The following is a 14,483-nucleotide window of genomic DNA, read 5'->3' as shown; positions in this document are numbered from 1 at the left end:
GCCTGTAATCCCAGCTACTTGGGAGGCTGAGGCAGGAGAATAGCTTGAACCCAGAAGGCAGAGGCTGCAGTGAGCCAAGATCATGCCACTGCACTCCAGCCTGGGCAACAGAGCAGGACTCTGTCTCAAAAAAAAAATAAAAATAAAAATCTAAAGGCTGGGTGCAGTGGCTTGCACCTGTAATCCCAACACTTTGGGAGGCTGAAATGGGAGGATCACCCAGGATTTTGAGACTAGCCTGGGCAATACAGTGAGATCATGGCTCCATTTAATTTAAAACAAAAAAATTATTTCAGAAAAAAAAAATGATGACGCTCTAGAACATGGATTGGCACACTACAAGCTACCTGTTTTACAAGGGAAAAGGTTTTGTTAAAACATAGCCAAACTCGGGCCACGTGTGGTGGCTCATGCCTGTAATCCCAGCACTTTGGGAGGCAGAGGCAGGAGGATCATGAGGTCAAGAGATTGAGACCATTCTGGCCAACATGGTGAAACTCCGTCTCTACTAAAAATACAAAAATTAGCTGGTAGTGGTGGCGTGCGCCTGTAATCCCAGCTACTCAGGAGGCTGAGGCAGGAGAATCACTTGACCTGGGAGGCGGAGGTTACAGTGAGCTGAGATCATGCCACTGCACTCCAGCCTGGCGAGAGAGCAACACTCCGTCTCAAAAAAAAAAAAAAAAAAAAAAAAAAAAAAAAAAAAAAAAACAAGAAACAAAAACAAAAAACCATAGCCAAACTCATTTGTTCACTTTTGCACTAGAATGGCAGGGTTGAGTAGTTGTACCAGAGACCCTGTGGGTTGTGAAAACTAAAATGTTTACTATTTGGGCCTTGTAAAAAAAAGTTTGCTGAGTCTTGCTCTAGGATAACCAGTAGAAAATTGATTAATCAATGGTTTGCACTTATATACTGAGCCAAAGTTTGGAAGGGTTTGCAAGCTCAACCTAAGAGCTAAATCTACTGATTGTCTATTATATGTCAAATTGTCTTTATGCAGTATCTAAGTTAGTCCTCACTGAGCCTGGAAAGAAAGCTATTTATCTTATTTCACTCAGGAGGAAAGTGAAGTTCCCAAGAGTTCACTAAGTGGCCTGCAGTCATGTGGCAAATACCTACTGAGTATGGAATATGAACCTAGGCTTTCTTCGCTCCAGGGAAATCCTGCTCGTTCTGGAATAGCAAAGTACACCACCAGCTCTCATAACCGTGACTCTCAGCAGAAGCTCCGAAACTAGAAATACATTTTTAGGGAGCACAGTTTTTTGCTGCCCAAGGACCTAAAGTCAACAAATACCTGAAACTTTCAGTTGCTGATTACAGGGAGTAGGTCCCATCCCCCACAGTATAAAGGTCAGAAGTGAGAAATCAGCTTCTGGGTATAAAGATTACAGTTCAGTGCTCTCCTCCTCCACCTCTGAGAGGCAAAAATAAATTTGAGGGTGATGGAAAAACTATTTCATGGACAGAGTAATCACTTCTTTATAGGAGAAGCTCAAGATTGGCTCTACTACCGGATGCATAACTGGGTAGTTCTGGTTCCTCATGGCCTCTGGGGTCTTTCATAAAGACTTATAAAATGGGTAGATTTTAAAAGCCAGTAGGTTTAAAGTAGGTTTTAAAAGTCAGTAAGTGGTGGCCGGGCACGGTGGCTCATGCCTGTAATCCCAGCACTTTGGGAGGCCGAGGCAGGCGGATCACAAGGTCAGGAGATCAAGACCATCCTGGCTAACACGGTGAAACCCGTCTGTACCAAAAATACAAAAAAAAAAAAAAAAAAATTGGCTGGGCGTGGTGGCAGGCGCCTGTAGTCCCAGCTACTCAGGAGGCTGAGGCAGCATGACATGAACCCGGGAGGCGGAGCTTGCAGTGAGCCAAGATCACGCCACTGCACTCCAGCCTGGGCGAAGTAAGTGAGACGATTTTTTTTTCTTTTTTTGAGACGGAGTCTCGCACTGTTGCCCAGTATGTATATATATATATATATATAAACATATATATATGTTTTTTTCTTCCCTTTCCAGTTTTAAGGCAGTCCCTTGACTAACACCCTCCTTCCTTCAGCTGCTCATCTTGTGGTACATGGTGCCAGGCGCCCTCCTCATTCCCATCATTTGCTCCAGAGGGTCTTTTGTCAAAATCCCCAGAAGATACAGAATACACTGATGATCAAGCTGGCCTTTTCCTCATTGCCACCCCCCACAAAAAATCTTGGTGACCTTCACTCTTCAAGTCCCAGGGAGATTAATACTGTCTTTTACCATTGCCACAGGCTGACTTGTTCAACTGGTAGGGCTGATTCTATTAGATTCCTTATCCATACTTTGTTGTTGGAGGATTTGTCTCAAGGCACCTGGCAAGGTCCAAGGAAAATGACACCTGAAATGTTAGTGGCTCTGCCTAGGGGGCGTCAGGCTCACTTCTCAGCTCCCAAAGGACAGGCTGCTAAGACACATGGCATCTGTGGGATACCTCTTGATATCCACCTGGCCCAGAGCCATGAATTACGCACCTCGAAGACAATGCTAAACACCACATGACCCTAACCAAGCAATTGAGATCAGACCATCTTCCCAAGCCGGTATGACTGCTTTTGCCAGGCACCTGCGATGTGGTCAGGCCTGGAGAGATGGGGAGCCTGAGGACAAGGAGCTGAATCCTGGCTCTGCCAACTTCAACACGACCTGGAATAAGTTACTGGGTTTCTTATATTTTTATCTGCCAAAGCCCTCAATTCTTTATATAAAAAACGAGGCCACGAGCAACAATATACTGAGTGATCTGCAAAGGCAGGCTAAGACTGATTTCCCAGACTCTGCCACTGAGCAACTGGTGATTTTGAGGGGGGTTCCTGAACCTCTCTGGGGCTTATGGGTTCAGGCTGACAAAGTGTCTCCATTCAGAGTCGCCCAGAGCTGATTTGAAAAGTAAGCCCTGGTGGGCAGGAAAATTAAGAAAAGCATGAACCTCTGAAAACCTGCCCGGTCCGTGAGGGAATAACCGGGTCCATCCCCTTGCCCAGAGCCTCCCCACCGCCCTCCTTCAGGCCAGCTCCGCGGGCAGGGCAGCCAGGAGGAAGGCTCAGGGACTAGGCGTCTCAGTTCCCGCTGGCCACCAACTCCCCGCGTCCTGCTGAGCGACCCCCTGCCCCCTCTCTGGGTCTATTTCTCCGTGTACGCAGGAAAGGTGTGGGCTTGTCGCCCCTGGAGGCCTTCCAGCTCCGACGTTTTGAAGCCTAGCTCCTAGATTAAACTCCCTTCGGATCCCATTTTCTGAAGAGTCGCAAAAGCTGGGGGCTGGGTGGGGTAAGCTGGGGGACAACAGCGGCTCCGGCCGCGGCCTGAGCCCTTCAAGAGAAGCATCCGGTCAAGCCGCTGTGCAGCCGAGGAGGAACCCGGGACTGCAAGTCTGCGTGGCGGGGACGGCGCAACCACTCACCGGCATAACTGAGGCAGCGGCGTGGCGGCGGCGGCAGCAGTGGCAGCAGCGCCTCTCTGGGCTCGGAGGGCGGGTTCGGCTGCGCTTCCGAGAGTGCGCGCTAGAGGCCCCTTCCCGGAAGCCCAACCGCCTACGGGCCAGGCCGCGAGGGAGGCCCCGCCCCCTCCGGGCCTCAACCCTGCCGGCCGCACCGCCCCGTTTCCGCCGGCCACGCTTTTGGTCACCCGGCCTGGACGGAGAGAGGAGGTGAGAGGAGCGCTGCGTTGGCCTCCATCGACTGTCGGCCTTTTTCAGAACGCCTACTTCGGGTCAAGCTTGTGTTAGGGAATACCAGAGAAGGGCACCGCCTTGAATAGGACAGATTCATCCATCCCTAAAAGGACAGTTTCACTCATTTATTCACCGAGTCAATGTTTATTGAGCGCCAGCCAACGAGGACGCAGCGGTTGAAAAGATGTAGCAGGAGGCTGCGAAGGACGCAGGCAGTGATAGTGCAGGGTTAGCAGAGCTGTCGTGGCAGAGGAGGAAGGGCCCTGACTGGAGTGGGGTGGGGGCGGTTGTGGAAGAGAGGCGGCCTAGGGAGGAGGCAATAATCTGGACCTCAGTTAGCCTTTTTCGCCCTATTACAGGCTCTGTCTCTAAATGCAGTCGCATTGGGGGTTAGGGTATCAACATAGGAATTTTGGGGAACACCATTCATGTCCATGTCAGAGTTCAGTCCCTAACAGAGCCATACTGACTAGAGTTTTAATCTCAGCTCTATCATTTACCAGCCGTGTGACCCTGGGCAGATGAACTTACCTCTCTAAGCCTCAATATCTTCACGTGTAAGATGGGGACAGTTAAGGTGACTATATAATTTTTTATCTAAACCTTTTGCTAGAGAAAGGAGATGCTGTTAATAATTTTGCCAGGACAACAGGCAAACACCATGACTGTTTCAGGCAAACAAGGACACATGGTTCCCTCCAAGAAACCTACTTTGTGGTATTGTTGGAATACATGTAATGTATGCAGACTTCGTAGCACATTGCTTGGCACATGGTAGGCACCAAAATATATAAGTATTCTCTAATTGCTAGGCCCTCGGTTGGCCTCCCTGGCACTGGGTCTTCCCCTGCTCACAAAATACTCCTTAACCGTTCATCCCCTACCCAACCTGCCAGGAATTCCCTAAAGATGGAAGGGAAGGGGGCGAGGAGGAGTGGGAAAGAGGGTGCTGGCACATTAGGTCCTGTAGAGGCAAGGCTTAGCATCTTGGTAGTCCTGGGTGCAACTTTGCAGTGGGGCTAGGGATAGCTAGATTGCCATGAGGGAAGGTGGAGGGTAGCCATGAGGGAACGAAATCCTTCCCAAAGGCAACAGTGTACAGGACGAGCCACCCACGGCATGTTTTAGAGAATTAGGGGTAGGGGTTGGGGGTATGGCTAAGCCTAGAGACAGCAATTTAAAGAGAAGACAGCTTTATGACGATCTGTTAAAGATCGAAAATAAAGGCCTATTAAAGAGGAGAAGAAAATGTGCCAGACTGTAGTTCCTGCATAAATATATACATACATTCTGTGTACTTACATAAAAATAAGCCTGAAATCAACTACAGCCAATGTTACTAGAAGTTATCTTGGATAAGTGTAGGATTTGCAGGTGGAATCCCAATGCGCCTACTGTTTAATTTTCAAATAACACAAAGTAGCATACAGTGAAAAGTAGGTCTCCCTCCTACCCTGACCTCTCCTTCTTAAACAAAAGGCATACTATATACAGTTTTGCACCCTGCTTTTCTCACTTTATAAAATATCTTAGAGATTATTCCTGGGCCAGGTGCAGTGGCTCATACCTGTAATCCCATTGCTTTAAGAGGCCCAGACTGAGCAACATGGTGAAACCCCAGCTCTACAAAAAATACAAAAATTAGCCAGGTGTGGTGGCATATGCCTGTGGTCCCAACTACTCAGGAGACTGAGGTGGGAGCATCACTTGAGCTTAGGAGGTCAAGGCTGCACTAAGCTATAATTACACCACTATAATTACACCACTGCACTCCAGCCTGGGTGACAGAATGTGACCCTGTATTTAAAAAAAAGAAAAAGAAAAAGAAAAAAAAGATTATTCCTTAATAGTACATATCAATCCTTTTCTTTCCTTTTTTTTTTTTTCTCTTCGACATGGAGTCTTGCTCTGTCGCCCAGGCTGGAGTGCAGTGACGCCATCTTTGCTCACTGAAACGTCTGCCTCCTGGGTTCAAGCAATTCTCCTGCTTCAGCCTCCCAAGTAGCTGGGATTATAGGCGTGCACCACCCTGCCCGACTAATTTTTGTATTTTTAGTAGAGACGAGGTTTCACCATGTTGGCCAGGCTGGTCTTGAACCAGCCTGACCTTGTTGGCCAGACCTTGTGATCCGCCCACCTTGGCCTCCCAAAGTGCTGGGATTATAGGCAATGAGCCATCTCTAAGCCAGTGAGCCTGGGAAGTGGGCACATAGAATCCCTGCCCTTCCTGGCTGACAGTGTTGTTGTGAGGATAGGAATGTATGCACTGTAGGCATGTATAGATGGTGGGTTCCTCCTGGTATCATCTACCTCTAGACCCAGCCTCCTGGGATGACCCTTTCTTTGACAGATGCTGGGGAGTTTAATTATTTGCAAAGAAAGGTTTTGTAGCTGCTTGTCTGCTCCCTGCTATCCCCACCGCAGGAAACCAAGTGTCTGTTTGTTGTATCATAACACAGGTATACACTATTTGCCTCACTGCTTTATCCATCAAGGAACCCTTTATCTAGGACCAAAGATTCTGAGCTGAAAGGGCCCTCAGAGCAGCCAAGTCATGCATGAGAAGAGAAGGGCTATGAAGTGGAAGCTGAGGGAGCATGGTGTCCTGCAGAGCCGCATGCTGGCAGAACTGGGTCTACAGACACATTTCATTCAGTTCCTAAAGTATTCAAAATATTTTTTGATTAGTTGACAACAGTTAAGAACCCTGAGTATGCTTGTACAACACTGTGAATATACTTAATGCCACTGAATTATACACTTAAAAATGGTTAGAAAGAGGAATTTTATGTTCTGTATGTTTTACCACAATTAAAAAATAGGGCATGGTGGCTCACGCCTGTAATCCCAACACTTTGGGAGTCCCAGGCAGGAGAATTGCTTGAGCCCAGGGGTTCAAGACCAGCCCGGCAACATGGTGAGACTCCGTCTCCACGAAAAATTTAAAATTTAGCTGGACATGGTGTTGTGTGCCTGTAGTCCCAGCTACTTGGGAGGCTGAGGTGGGAGGATCACTTGAGCCCAGGAGGTCAAGGCTGCACTGAGCCGTGATCATGCCACTATACTCTAGCCTATGCGACAGAGCAAGACCCTGTCTCAATATAAAAATAAATAAATTTACTTCTAGACTGACATGTAAAATTAGTTGCTTTCTTATTACAAGCCTAGGAAAAGCATTTTAAAATAAAATTCTAGTTTTAATTTTATTTTTTGAGACAGGGTCTTGCTGTGTCACCTAGGCTGGAGTGTGGTAGCGTGAACATGGCACACTGCAGGTTGACCCTTCTGGGCTCAAGCCGTCCGCCGACCTAGCCTCCTGAGTAGCTGCGGACCACAGGCTGCCAGCCACACACCCAGCTAATTGTGTTGTTTTTTTTTTTTTTTTTTTTGTTTTTGCTATTTTGTAGAGATGGGGGTCTTGGCATGTTGACCAAGTTGGTCTCATAAGCAATCCTCCTGCTTTGGCCTTCCCAAAGTGTTGGGATTACAGGCGTGAGCCACTGCACCTGGCCTAAAGAAGTTTTTAAAAAGGGTGATGGCCAGGTGCGGTGGGTGGCTCATACCTGTAATCCCAGCACTTTGAGAGGCAGAGGCAGGCAGATCACTTGAGGTCAAGGAGTTCAAGACCAGCCTGGCCAACATGGCAAAACCCCATCTCTGCTAAAAGTACAAAAATTAGCTGGGAGTTGTGGTGGGCGCCTGTAATCCCAGCTACTTGGGAGGCTGAGGCAGCAGAATCGCTTGAACCCTGGAGGTAGAGGTTGCAGTGAGCTGAGATCGCGCCACTGCATTCAAGCCTGGGCAATAGAGGGAGACTCCATCTCAATAATAATAATATTAATAAAAAGGGTGAAACCTATTCAACTAAAGTCCTCAGAATATTTACATTGTATTTTTTAAGTGAGACCAAAAGGTTTTTGTACTATTAGTAAATGTTTTAAAAAAAGAACACTGAGTCACATAACCTAGATTTTTAATATCTCCTGAAAAACTGAAAGATCTGGAAACATGTCTGTAACTGGCAGGATAGGCCAAGTAATATTATAGTAACAAACAATCCCAAAACCTCAATGGCTTAAAACAACAAAGATTTATTTCTCATGTGATATGCCCATAACTGGCTAAGTGGGTTGAAGTTGGAGGAGTGGCTCTGTGCAAATTGCTTTTGCTCAAGGACGTGGTTTGAGAGAGAGTCACCATATAGAATGGCACTGATCTGAAAGTGTCCCGCCAAAATTCATATGTTGAAACCTAACTGCCAATGTGATAGTATTAAGAAGTGGGGCCTTTGGGAAGTGATTAAGTAATGAGGGAAGAACCCTCATGGATGGGATTAGAGAGAATTTATAAAAGACGTTGAACGGAGTACTGTAAGCCCTTTTTGCCCTTCTGCCATGTGAGGGGACAGTGATCATGATAGAAGCCATCATAGTCCCCAGCACTCTTTATGGACTCCCAAAATAGCAGTCAATGGTCAGGGAACATTTGCCATGCTGTCCTCTTCCTCCTTTGTTCTCTGTACCCCTGGGGCTTCAGGTTTCTAAAGATGTGTTTAATGAGACAACCCAGACAAACCTGTGTTCAGTTCCTTGCTGTTTCAGGCATTTAATCTCTCTGACCCCGTCTCTTCTCTTGTAAAGTAAATAATTAGATGTAGCTCATCGTGCTGTGGTGAGCAATAAGACAACACTCAAAATATTCAGCTCAGGGATATCCCTATCTGTTGAAATGAGCCGTTTGAACATTAGATGAGTTTTTTTGTTTTGTTTTGTTTTATGGTTTTTTTTTTAAGACAGTCTCATTCACTCTGTCACCCAGCCTGTAGTGCAGTGGCACAATCTCAGCTCACTGCAACTTTCACCCCTTGGGTTCAAGCGATTCTCCTGCCTCAGCCTCCTGAGTAGCTGGGATTACAGGCATGCGTCACTGCATCGGGCTATTTTTTGTATTTTTAGTAGAGACGGGGTTTTACCATGTTGGCCAGGCTGGTGTCGAACTCCTGGCCTCAAGTGATCTGCCCAACTCAGCCTCCCAAAGTGCTGGGATTACAGGCCTGAACCACTGGGCCTGGCTTCGATTAGGTCTTATGTATATTTTATTCTTGTTTCTTTTTTCCTTATTGGGCTTTGAATTTCAAGTGATAGAAATCTGAGTCTGATTCTGAGCTCTGCCCCTTTCCAGCCATGGGCCAGTCATTTAGCCTTTCCGAGTCATAGTTTCTACATCTGTAAGAGTTAATACTTCATAGAGTTTTTGTAAGGATGACTTGAAAAACTGTAACTAGCACTGCGACTGTCACATAATAGGTGCTTGATATATATGCTATGTTAGTTATTCCTCTTCTAAGCCACAGGAGGTGAGGACTTCTAGTATGTGGTACCAGAGTGTGCAGCAAAGAACCTTTTGCAAAGAGCTCTGGCCGCAGATGATCAGGATTTGCCATGGACTCCAGAACTCTCAAATCACTTGGAAATTTGTCTATGCAGCATTATCTGGTGTCATGCCTGAGATATTGAAGAAAAAGCCCCAGCCTTTCAGGGGTATCTGAGAAGACTATGCCCCTTTTCTGTATTCATAACTGTATCTTCCTTCTCTGGGCAGTATCGACAGTGGGTTAAGAGAACATGGACTTGAAGTCAGAGTCCTAGCTTCTAGCCCTAGCTATGTGACCAAGGGCAAGTTGTTTACCTCTCTGAGCCTGTTTTCGTACTTGAGAAACAGGAAATAGGGATGTTGTGAATATTAAATGAGATCGTTCTTGGAAAGAATATTAGCAAGTTACCTGGCGCATGGTCAGTGCTACACAGAGTCCGAGGAGGTGAGGTACTCGTCAAGATACAATGTCAAAGAAGGGAGGAATGCAATTAGACATGTCTTTCTAGGCCAGTAAAGGGCCTATTTGGATCTCTGTATGATCTTTTTTTTTTTATTTTTTTGATCCGGAGTCTTGCTGTGTCATCCAGGCTGGAGTGCAGTGGCATGATCTTGGCTCACTGCAACCTCTGCCTCCCGGGTTCCAGCGATTCTCCTGCCTCAGCCTCCCGAATAGCTGTGATTACAGGCACCTGGCTAATTTTTGTATTTTTAGTAGAGGTGGGGTTTCACCATATTGGGCAGGCTGGTCTCGAACTCCTGGCCTCAAGTGATCCATCCACATCAGCCTCCCAAAGTGCTGGGATGACAGGCATGAGCCAACACACCTGGCCTGGATCTTTGTATGATCTTTGCATGGTAAGGAGCAAAAGGCAAAGAGGTTAGCAGTTTTTGGGGAGGTGAATTAAAACGTGGATGCCTCATTTTCAAAACCTCTTGTAAGGCTGGGTGAAGTGGCTCACGCCCGTAATCCCAGCACTTTGGGAGGCTGAGGTGGGAGGATTGCTTGAGCCCAGGAGTTCAAGACCAGTCTGGGCAACACAGTGATACCTTATCTCTACAAAAATTTAAAAAAATTAGCTGGGCTTGGTGATACATACCTGTGGTCCTGGCTACTTGGGAAGCTGAGGTAGGAGGATCACTTGCATCCAGGAGGTTGAGACTGAAGTAAGCTGTGATCTTGCTAGTGCACTTCAGCCTGGGTGACAGAGCGAGACCTTGTCTCAAAAACAAGAAACCAGCCCCCCAAAACACCCCTCTCATATACCTACCTACAAGGGCTAATGTATTACATCCCTTTTGTTTTAAAGATCAAAATTTCTGTATTATAGTTCCTCATATCACTATTAAAATCTATACCTAACACTAATTAAAATAATAATACAGGCATATTTTTTGTTTTTTTTTAAATCACACAGCCAGGCATGGTGGCTCACACCTGTAATCCCAGCACTTTTGGAGGCTGAGGCAGGAGCACTACTTGAGGCCAGGAGTTTGACATCAACCTGGGCAACAAACCGAGACCCTGTCTCTACAAAAAAATTAGCTATGTACAATGATGCATACCTGTAGCTACTGGGGAGGCCGAAGCGAGAGAATTGCTTGAGCCCAGCAGTTCGGGGTCACAGCGAGCTATGATTGTGCCACTGAACTCCTGCTGTGTGATGGAGTGAGACCCTGTCTCAAAAAAAAAAAAAAAAAAAAAAAAAAAAAAAAAAATCACACAGTACTATAGGGTACACAGAGAAAACTAAGACCCTCTGCTGCCCTAGACAAAGTTTGTCTCCCTTAGCAATCATTAATATTCATTAACATTTTCTCGTGACTCCTTCCAGACATAACCTGTGCATGTATAACAGCAAAAACATATGGGAACAAATGTGTAGTGCAGATAACTAAAGCAATACATATGTCTTAATGGACATAATCACTCCATGCTATCCCTCTTCCTTTATTATACCAACCCAAACATACTTTTCCCATTATTCTGCACTTTGCTTCCTTCATTTACTGATATCTCTTGATGACTGCTCTGTAACTATACAAGTAGATCTACCCCATTTTCTGTATGGCTGCATGACAGTCTACTGTAAGTATACTGTTTTGTAGTACTGTAACCAGTATCATACCTCCAGATATTTCGGTTGTTTTCTGCCTCTTTCTACTACAAACAATTCTGCAATGACTATTAGTAACTCTTCGTTTGCAGAGTATTTTTTTTTTTAAAGAAGAAATTCTTTTTGTTTTCCTTTTTTTGAGACAGTCTTACTTTGGTGACCAAGCTGGAGTGCAGATCTCCACTCGCTGCAACCTCTGCCTTCGGAGCTCAAGTGATTTTCCCACCTCAGCTTCCCAAAGTGCTGGGATCACAGGCGTGTACCACCACGTCCAGCTAGTTTTTGAATTTTTTTTGTAGAGATGGGGTTTCGCATGTTGCTCAGGCTGGTCGCGCAAACTCCTGACCTCAGGTGATCCACCCACCTCGGCCTCCCAAAATGCTGGGATTACAGGCGTGAGCCACCGCATCCGGCATGCTGCATAACATTCTGTATTACGTGTATATCACTGTTAAGCATCTTATCAGTTGATGAACATTAAGCGTTCGGGTTTTTTTTTTTTTTTTTTTGAGACGGAGTCTCTCTCTGTCGCCCAGGCTGGAGTGCAGTGGCCAGATCTCAGCTCACTGCAAGCTCCGCCTCCCGGGTTCACGCCATTCTCCTGCCTCAGCCTCCCGAGTAGCTGGGACTACAGGCACCCGCCACCTCACCCGGCTAGTTTTTTGTATTTTTTAGTAGAGACGGGGTTTCACAGTGTTAGCCAAGATGGTCTCGATCTCCTGACCTCGTGATCTGCCTGTCTCGGCCTCCCAAAGTGCTGGGATTACAGGCTTGAGCCACCGCGCCCGGCCCGCATTCGGGTTTTAAATATTCCAGCAATGCTGATAAACCTGCAGTGAAAATCTTGGCACATACCTTTGTAACCAAACATGGCTATCAACCAAGAAGTGACATTATTGTTTTGGGGGATATACACAATTTTATTAGATCTTTAAATTGCTGCTGGGCACGGTGGCTCACACCTGTTAATCTCAGCACTTTGCAAGGTCGAGGCAGGAGGATCACCTGAGGTCAGGAGTTTAAGACCAGCCTGGCCAACACAGTGAAACCCCATCTCTACTAAAAATACAAAAAAATTAGCCGGGCCTGGTGGCGCACGCCTGTAATCCTGTAGCAGGAAGAGCAGCAGACAAAACTCCTCAGACACCAAGTTAAAGAAGTAAGGGGTTTATTTGGCCGGGGGCACTGGCAAGACTTCTGTCTCAAGAGCCGAGGTCCCCGAGTGAGCAATTCCTGTCCCTTTTAAGGGCTCACAACTCTAAGGGGGTGCACGTGAGAGGGTCGTGATTGATTGAGCAAGCAGGGGGTATGTGACTAGGAGCTGCATGCACCGGTAATTAGATGGTAACAAAACAAGATAGGGATTTTCACAGTGTATTCCTATACAATGTCTGTAATCTATAGATAACAGAACCAATTAGGTCAGGGGGTCGATCTTTAACTACCAGGCCCAGGGTGCAGTGTCTGGCTGTCTGCCTGTGGATTTCATTTCTGCCTTTTGGTTTTTACTTCTTCTTTCTTTGGAGGCAGAAATTGGGCATAAGATGATATGAGGGGTAGTCTCCTCCCTTAATCCCCCCTTTTGAGACTCTCATTCATTTTATTAGTGGGAGTTCTCACTTTCATTTTCACTACCCATGTCTTCTTGCAAGACAGATTGATAGTGATTCATATAGCACACTTGTGCATTATAGTGAACTAAGGTAGCGATGAAGCTTTTTATCATTCGAAGAAGTACAGGTAGCAAACAAGGGAGCAGTAAGTAGGTTCCTATTACTATTATCACTCTTATTATAAGGGTTTTAAATCCTCCTAGCGCTGGGAGTCATTTTCTAAACATGGCCTCAGGATCAAATCTATGCCACACTTGCATGGGCACATGTGCCAGTTTTGTCATATCTCTATGTTTTCAACTACTTGCCCTTGATTATCTATGTGTAGGCAGCAATTAGTAAGGTTAAATTTCCTACAGATCTCTCCTTCAGCTGCTAGCAAGTAGTCGAGAGCTAATCTATTTTGATAGATAGCATTTTTCATCTGGGTTTCTTGCTGGACCAGAATAGTCAAGGTTCTGCCGGTTTTATTAGTGATTATTTTTAAGACAGCTTGTAACCGTATGATTCAGTTGATCATGTAAATGGGGTCCAGTATCCCCACGAGCCATCTTGTGCCTAAGTAGCAGGCCTATAATATTGTATGATTCTCTCAGGGGCCATTTATCTTTTTTTTTTTCAATTTCTTATAGCTATGCTTCTCTTTTTGTGGGAAGCTAGACAGGGAAGCCCAGGAGTTCACCTGTTTTTATGGGCAATAGGAAGAAAGATGGTTTAATAATGCCAATAACACAACTACCTGCCCACTGGTCAGGTAATTTGGCATGAGCTCTATGCCCACATACCCAGTATAATCCAGGGGGGACTGTCCAGTCCCTGTGGGACTCCGGGTGGGTCCACACGGTTTGCAACTTTGGGAATTTACTAAATTGATTTCTCTCTGTGTGATTTTTAACTCCACCAAGTGACTGTTTTTGTGGTACCATTATATGGTTTCTGTCTTGGACAACTAAGTCATCCTACAGGGTGAGTTAATTCTTTTTCTTCTTTAGCTATGCAATATTGTCCCATAATTGAGGATTTTAGGACCCAGAAATTATCAGGGTGATTCTTTTGAGCTGGGAATTCATCAGGAACTGGGTCTGTAGGTACTAATTCTCGGGCTTCCTATGGCCATTGATCTCTTATTACAGTTCCTCCACATGCATAACATGAAGTGACATTGAGAGACTGTGCTACATGCTTGGCTAATTGCAAAACAAATTTCTTGTTTTCCTGGAATTTCTGGTACTGGCAAATTTAGTTCATCATAGAAAGTTTGAAACACTGGCTCAGGAGAGCATTTGTAAACTTCTCCTTGAACCAAGATACTTACTGGAGGACCCTATCTGGCCCCGTCAATTCCTAAGGTCACATGCTCCTCTTTTTTTCCAGTGAGGATCAAGGGGATTGGTTATTACTAGCTCTAAGGGGTTACATTGACCCTTAGTACAGGAAGGGTCATTTTTTCCTTTCTGAAGGCGGACTGGATCCTTTTCATTATCATTTTTTTTTTTAATCCAAGTGGCCTAAATGACACAAGACCAGTATTTACATTTATTTCCACACAGTCCTAATTTATGACAGATGTACTTATTTTCTGCCATATAGCCTCTTTTCTAATTAAGAGAACCACACCTTATTCCTAACTTATTACTATTAATGACAGCACAGGCATCAAATTTTCAGG

At 45.6% G+C, this 14,483-nt stretch overlaps 1 protein-coding gene across 1 annotated transcript in view; it reads right to left on the bottom strand.

Annotated features, from left to right (window-relative positions):
* Positions 1–3,828, bottom strand: part of ATOX1 (antioxidant 1 copper chaperone) — a 20,697-nt gene extending 16,869 nt beyond the window's left edge. The window contains exon 1 of the mRNA XM_017875729.1: positions 3,442–3,828. Coding sequence (XP_017731218.1) covers positions 3,442–3,447 — 6 coding nt within the window. The 5' untranslated portion in view covers positions 3,448–3,828. The remainder of the gene's footprint in view (positions 1–3,441) is intronic.
* Between the last annotated feature and the right edge of the window lie 10,655 nt (positions 3,829–14,483).

Source organism: Rhinopithecus bieti, unplaced genomic scaffold (assembly GCF_001698545.2).
Source record: "Rhinopithecus bieti isolate Rb0 unplaced genomic scaffold, ASM169854v2 scaffold_7673, whole genome shotgun sequence".
Taxonomy (NCBI): Eukaryota; Metazoa; Chordata; class Mammalia; order Primates; family Cercopithecidae; genus Rhinopithecus; species Rhinopithecus bieti.
This window is presented reverse-complemented; position numbering and strand designations above follow the sequence as displayed.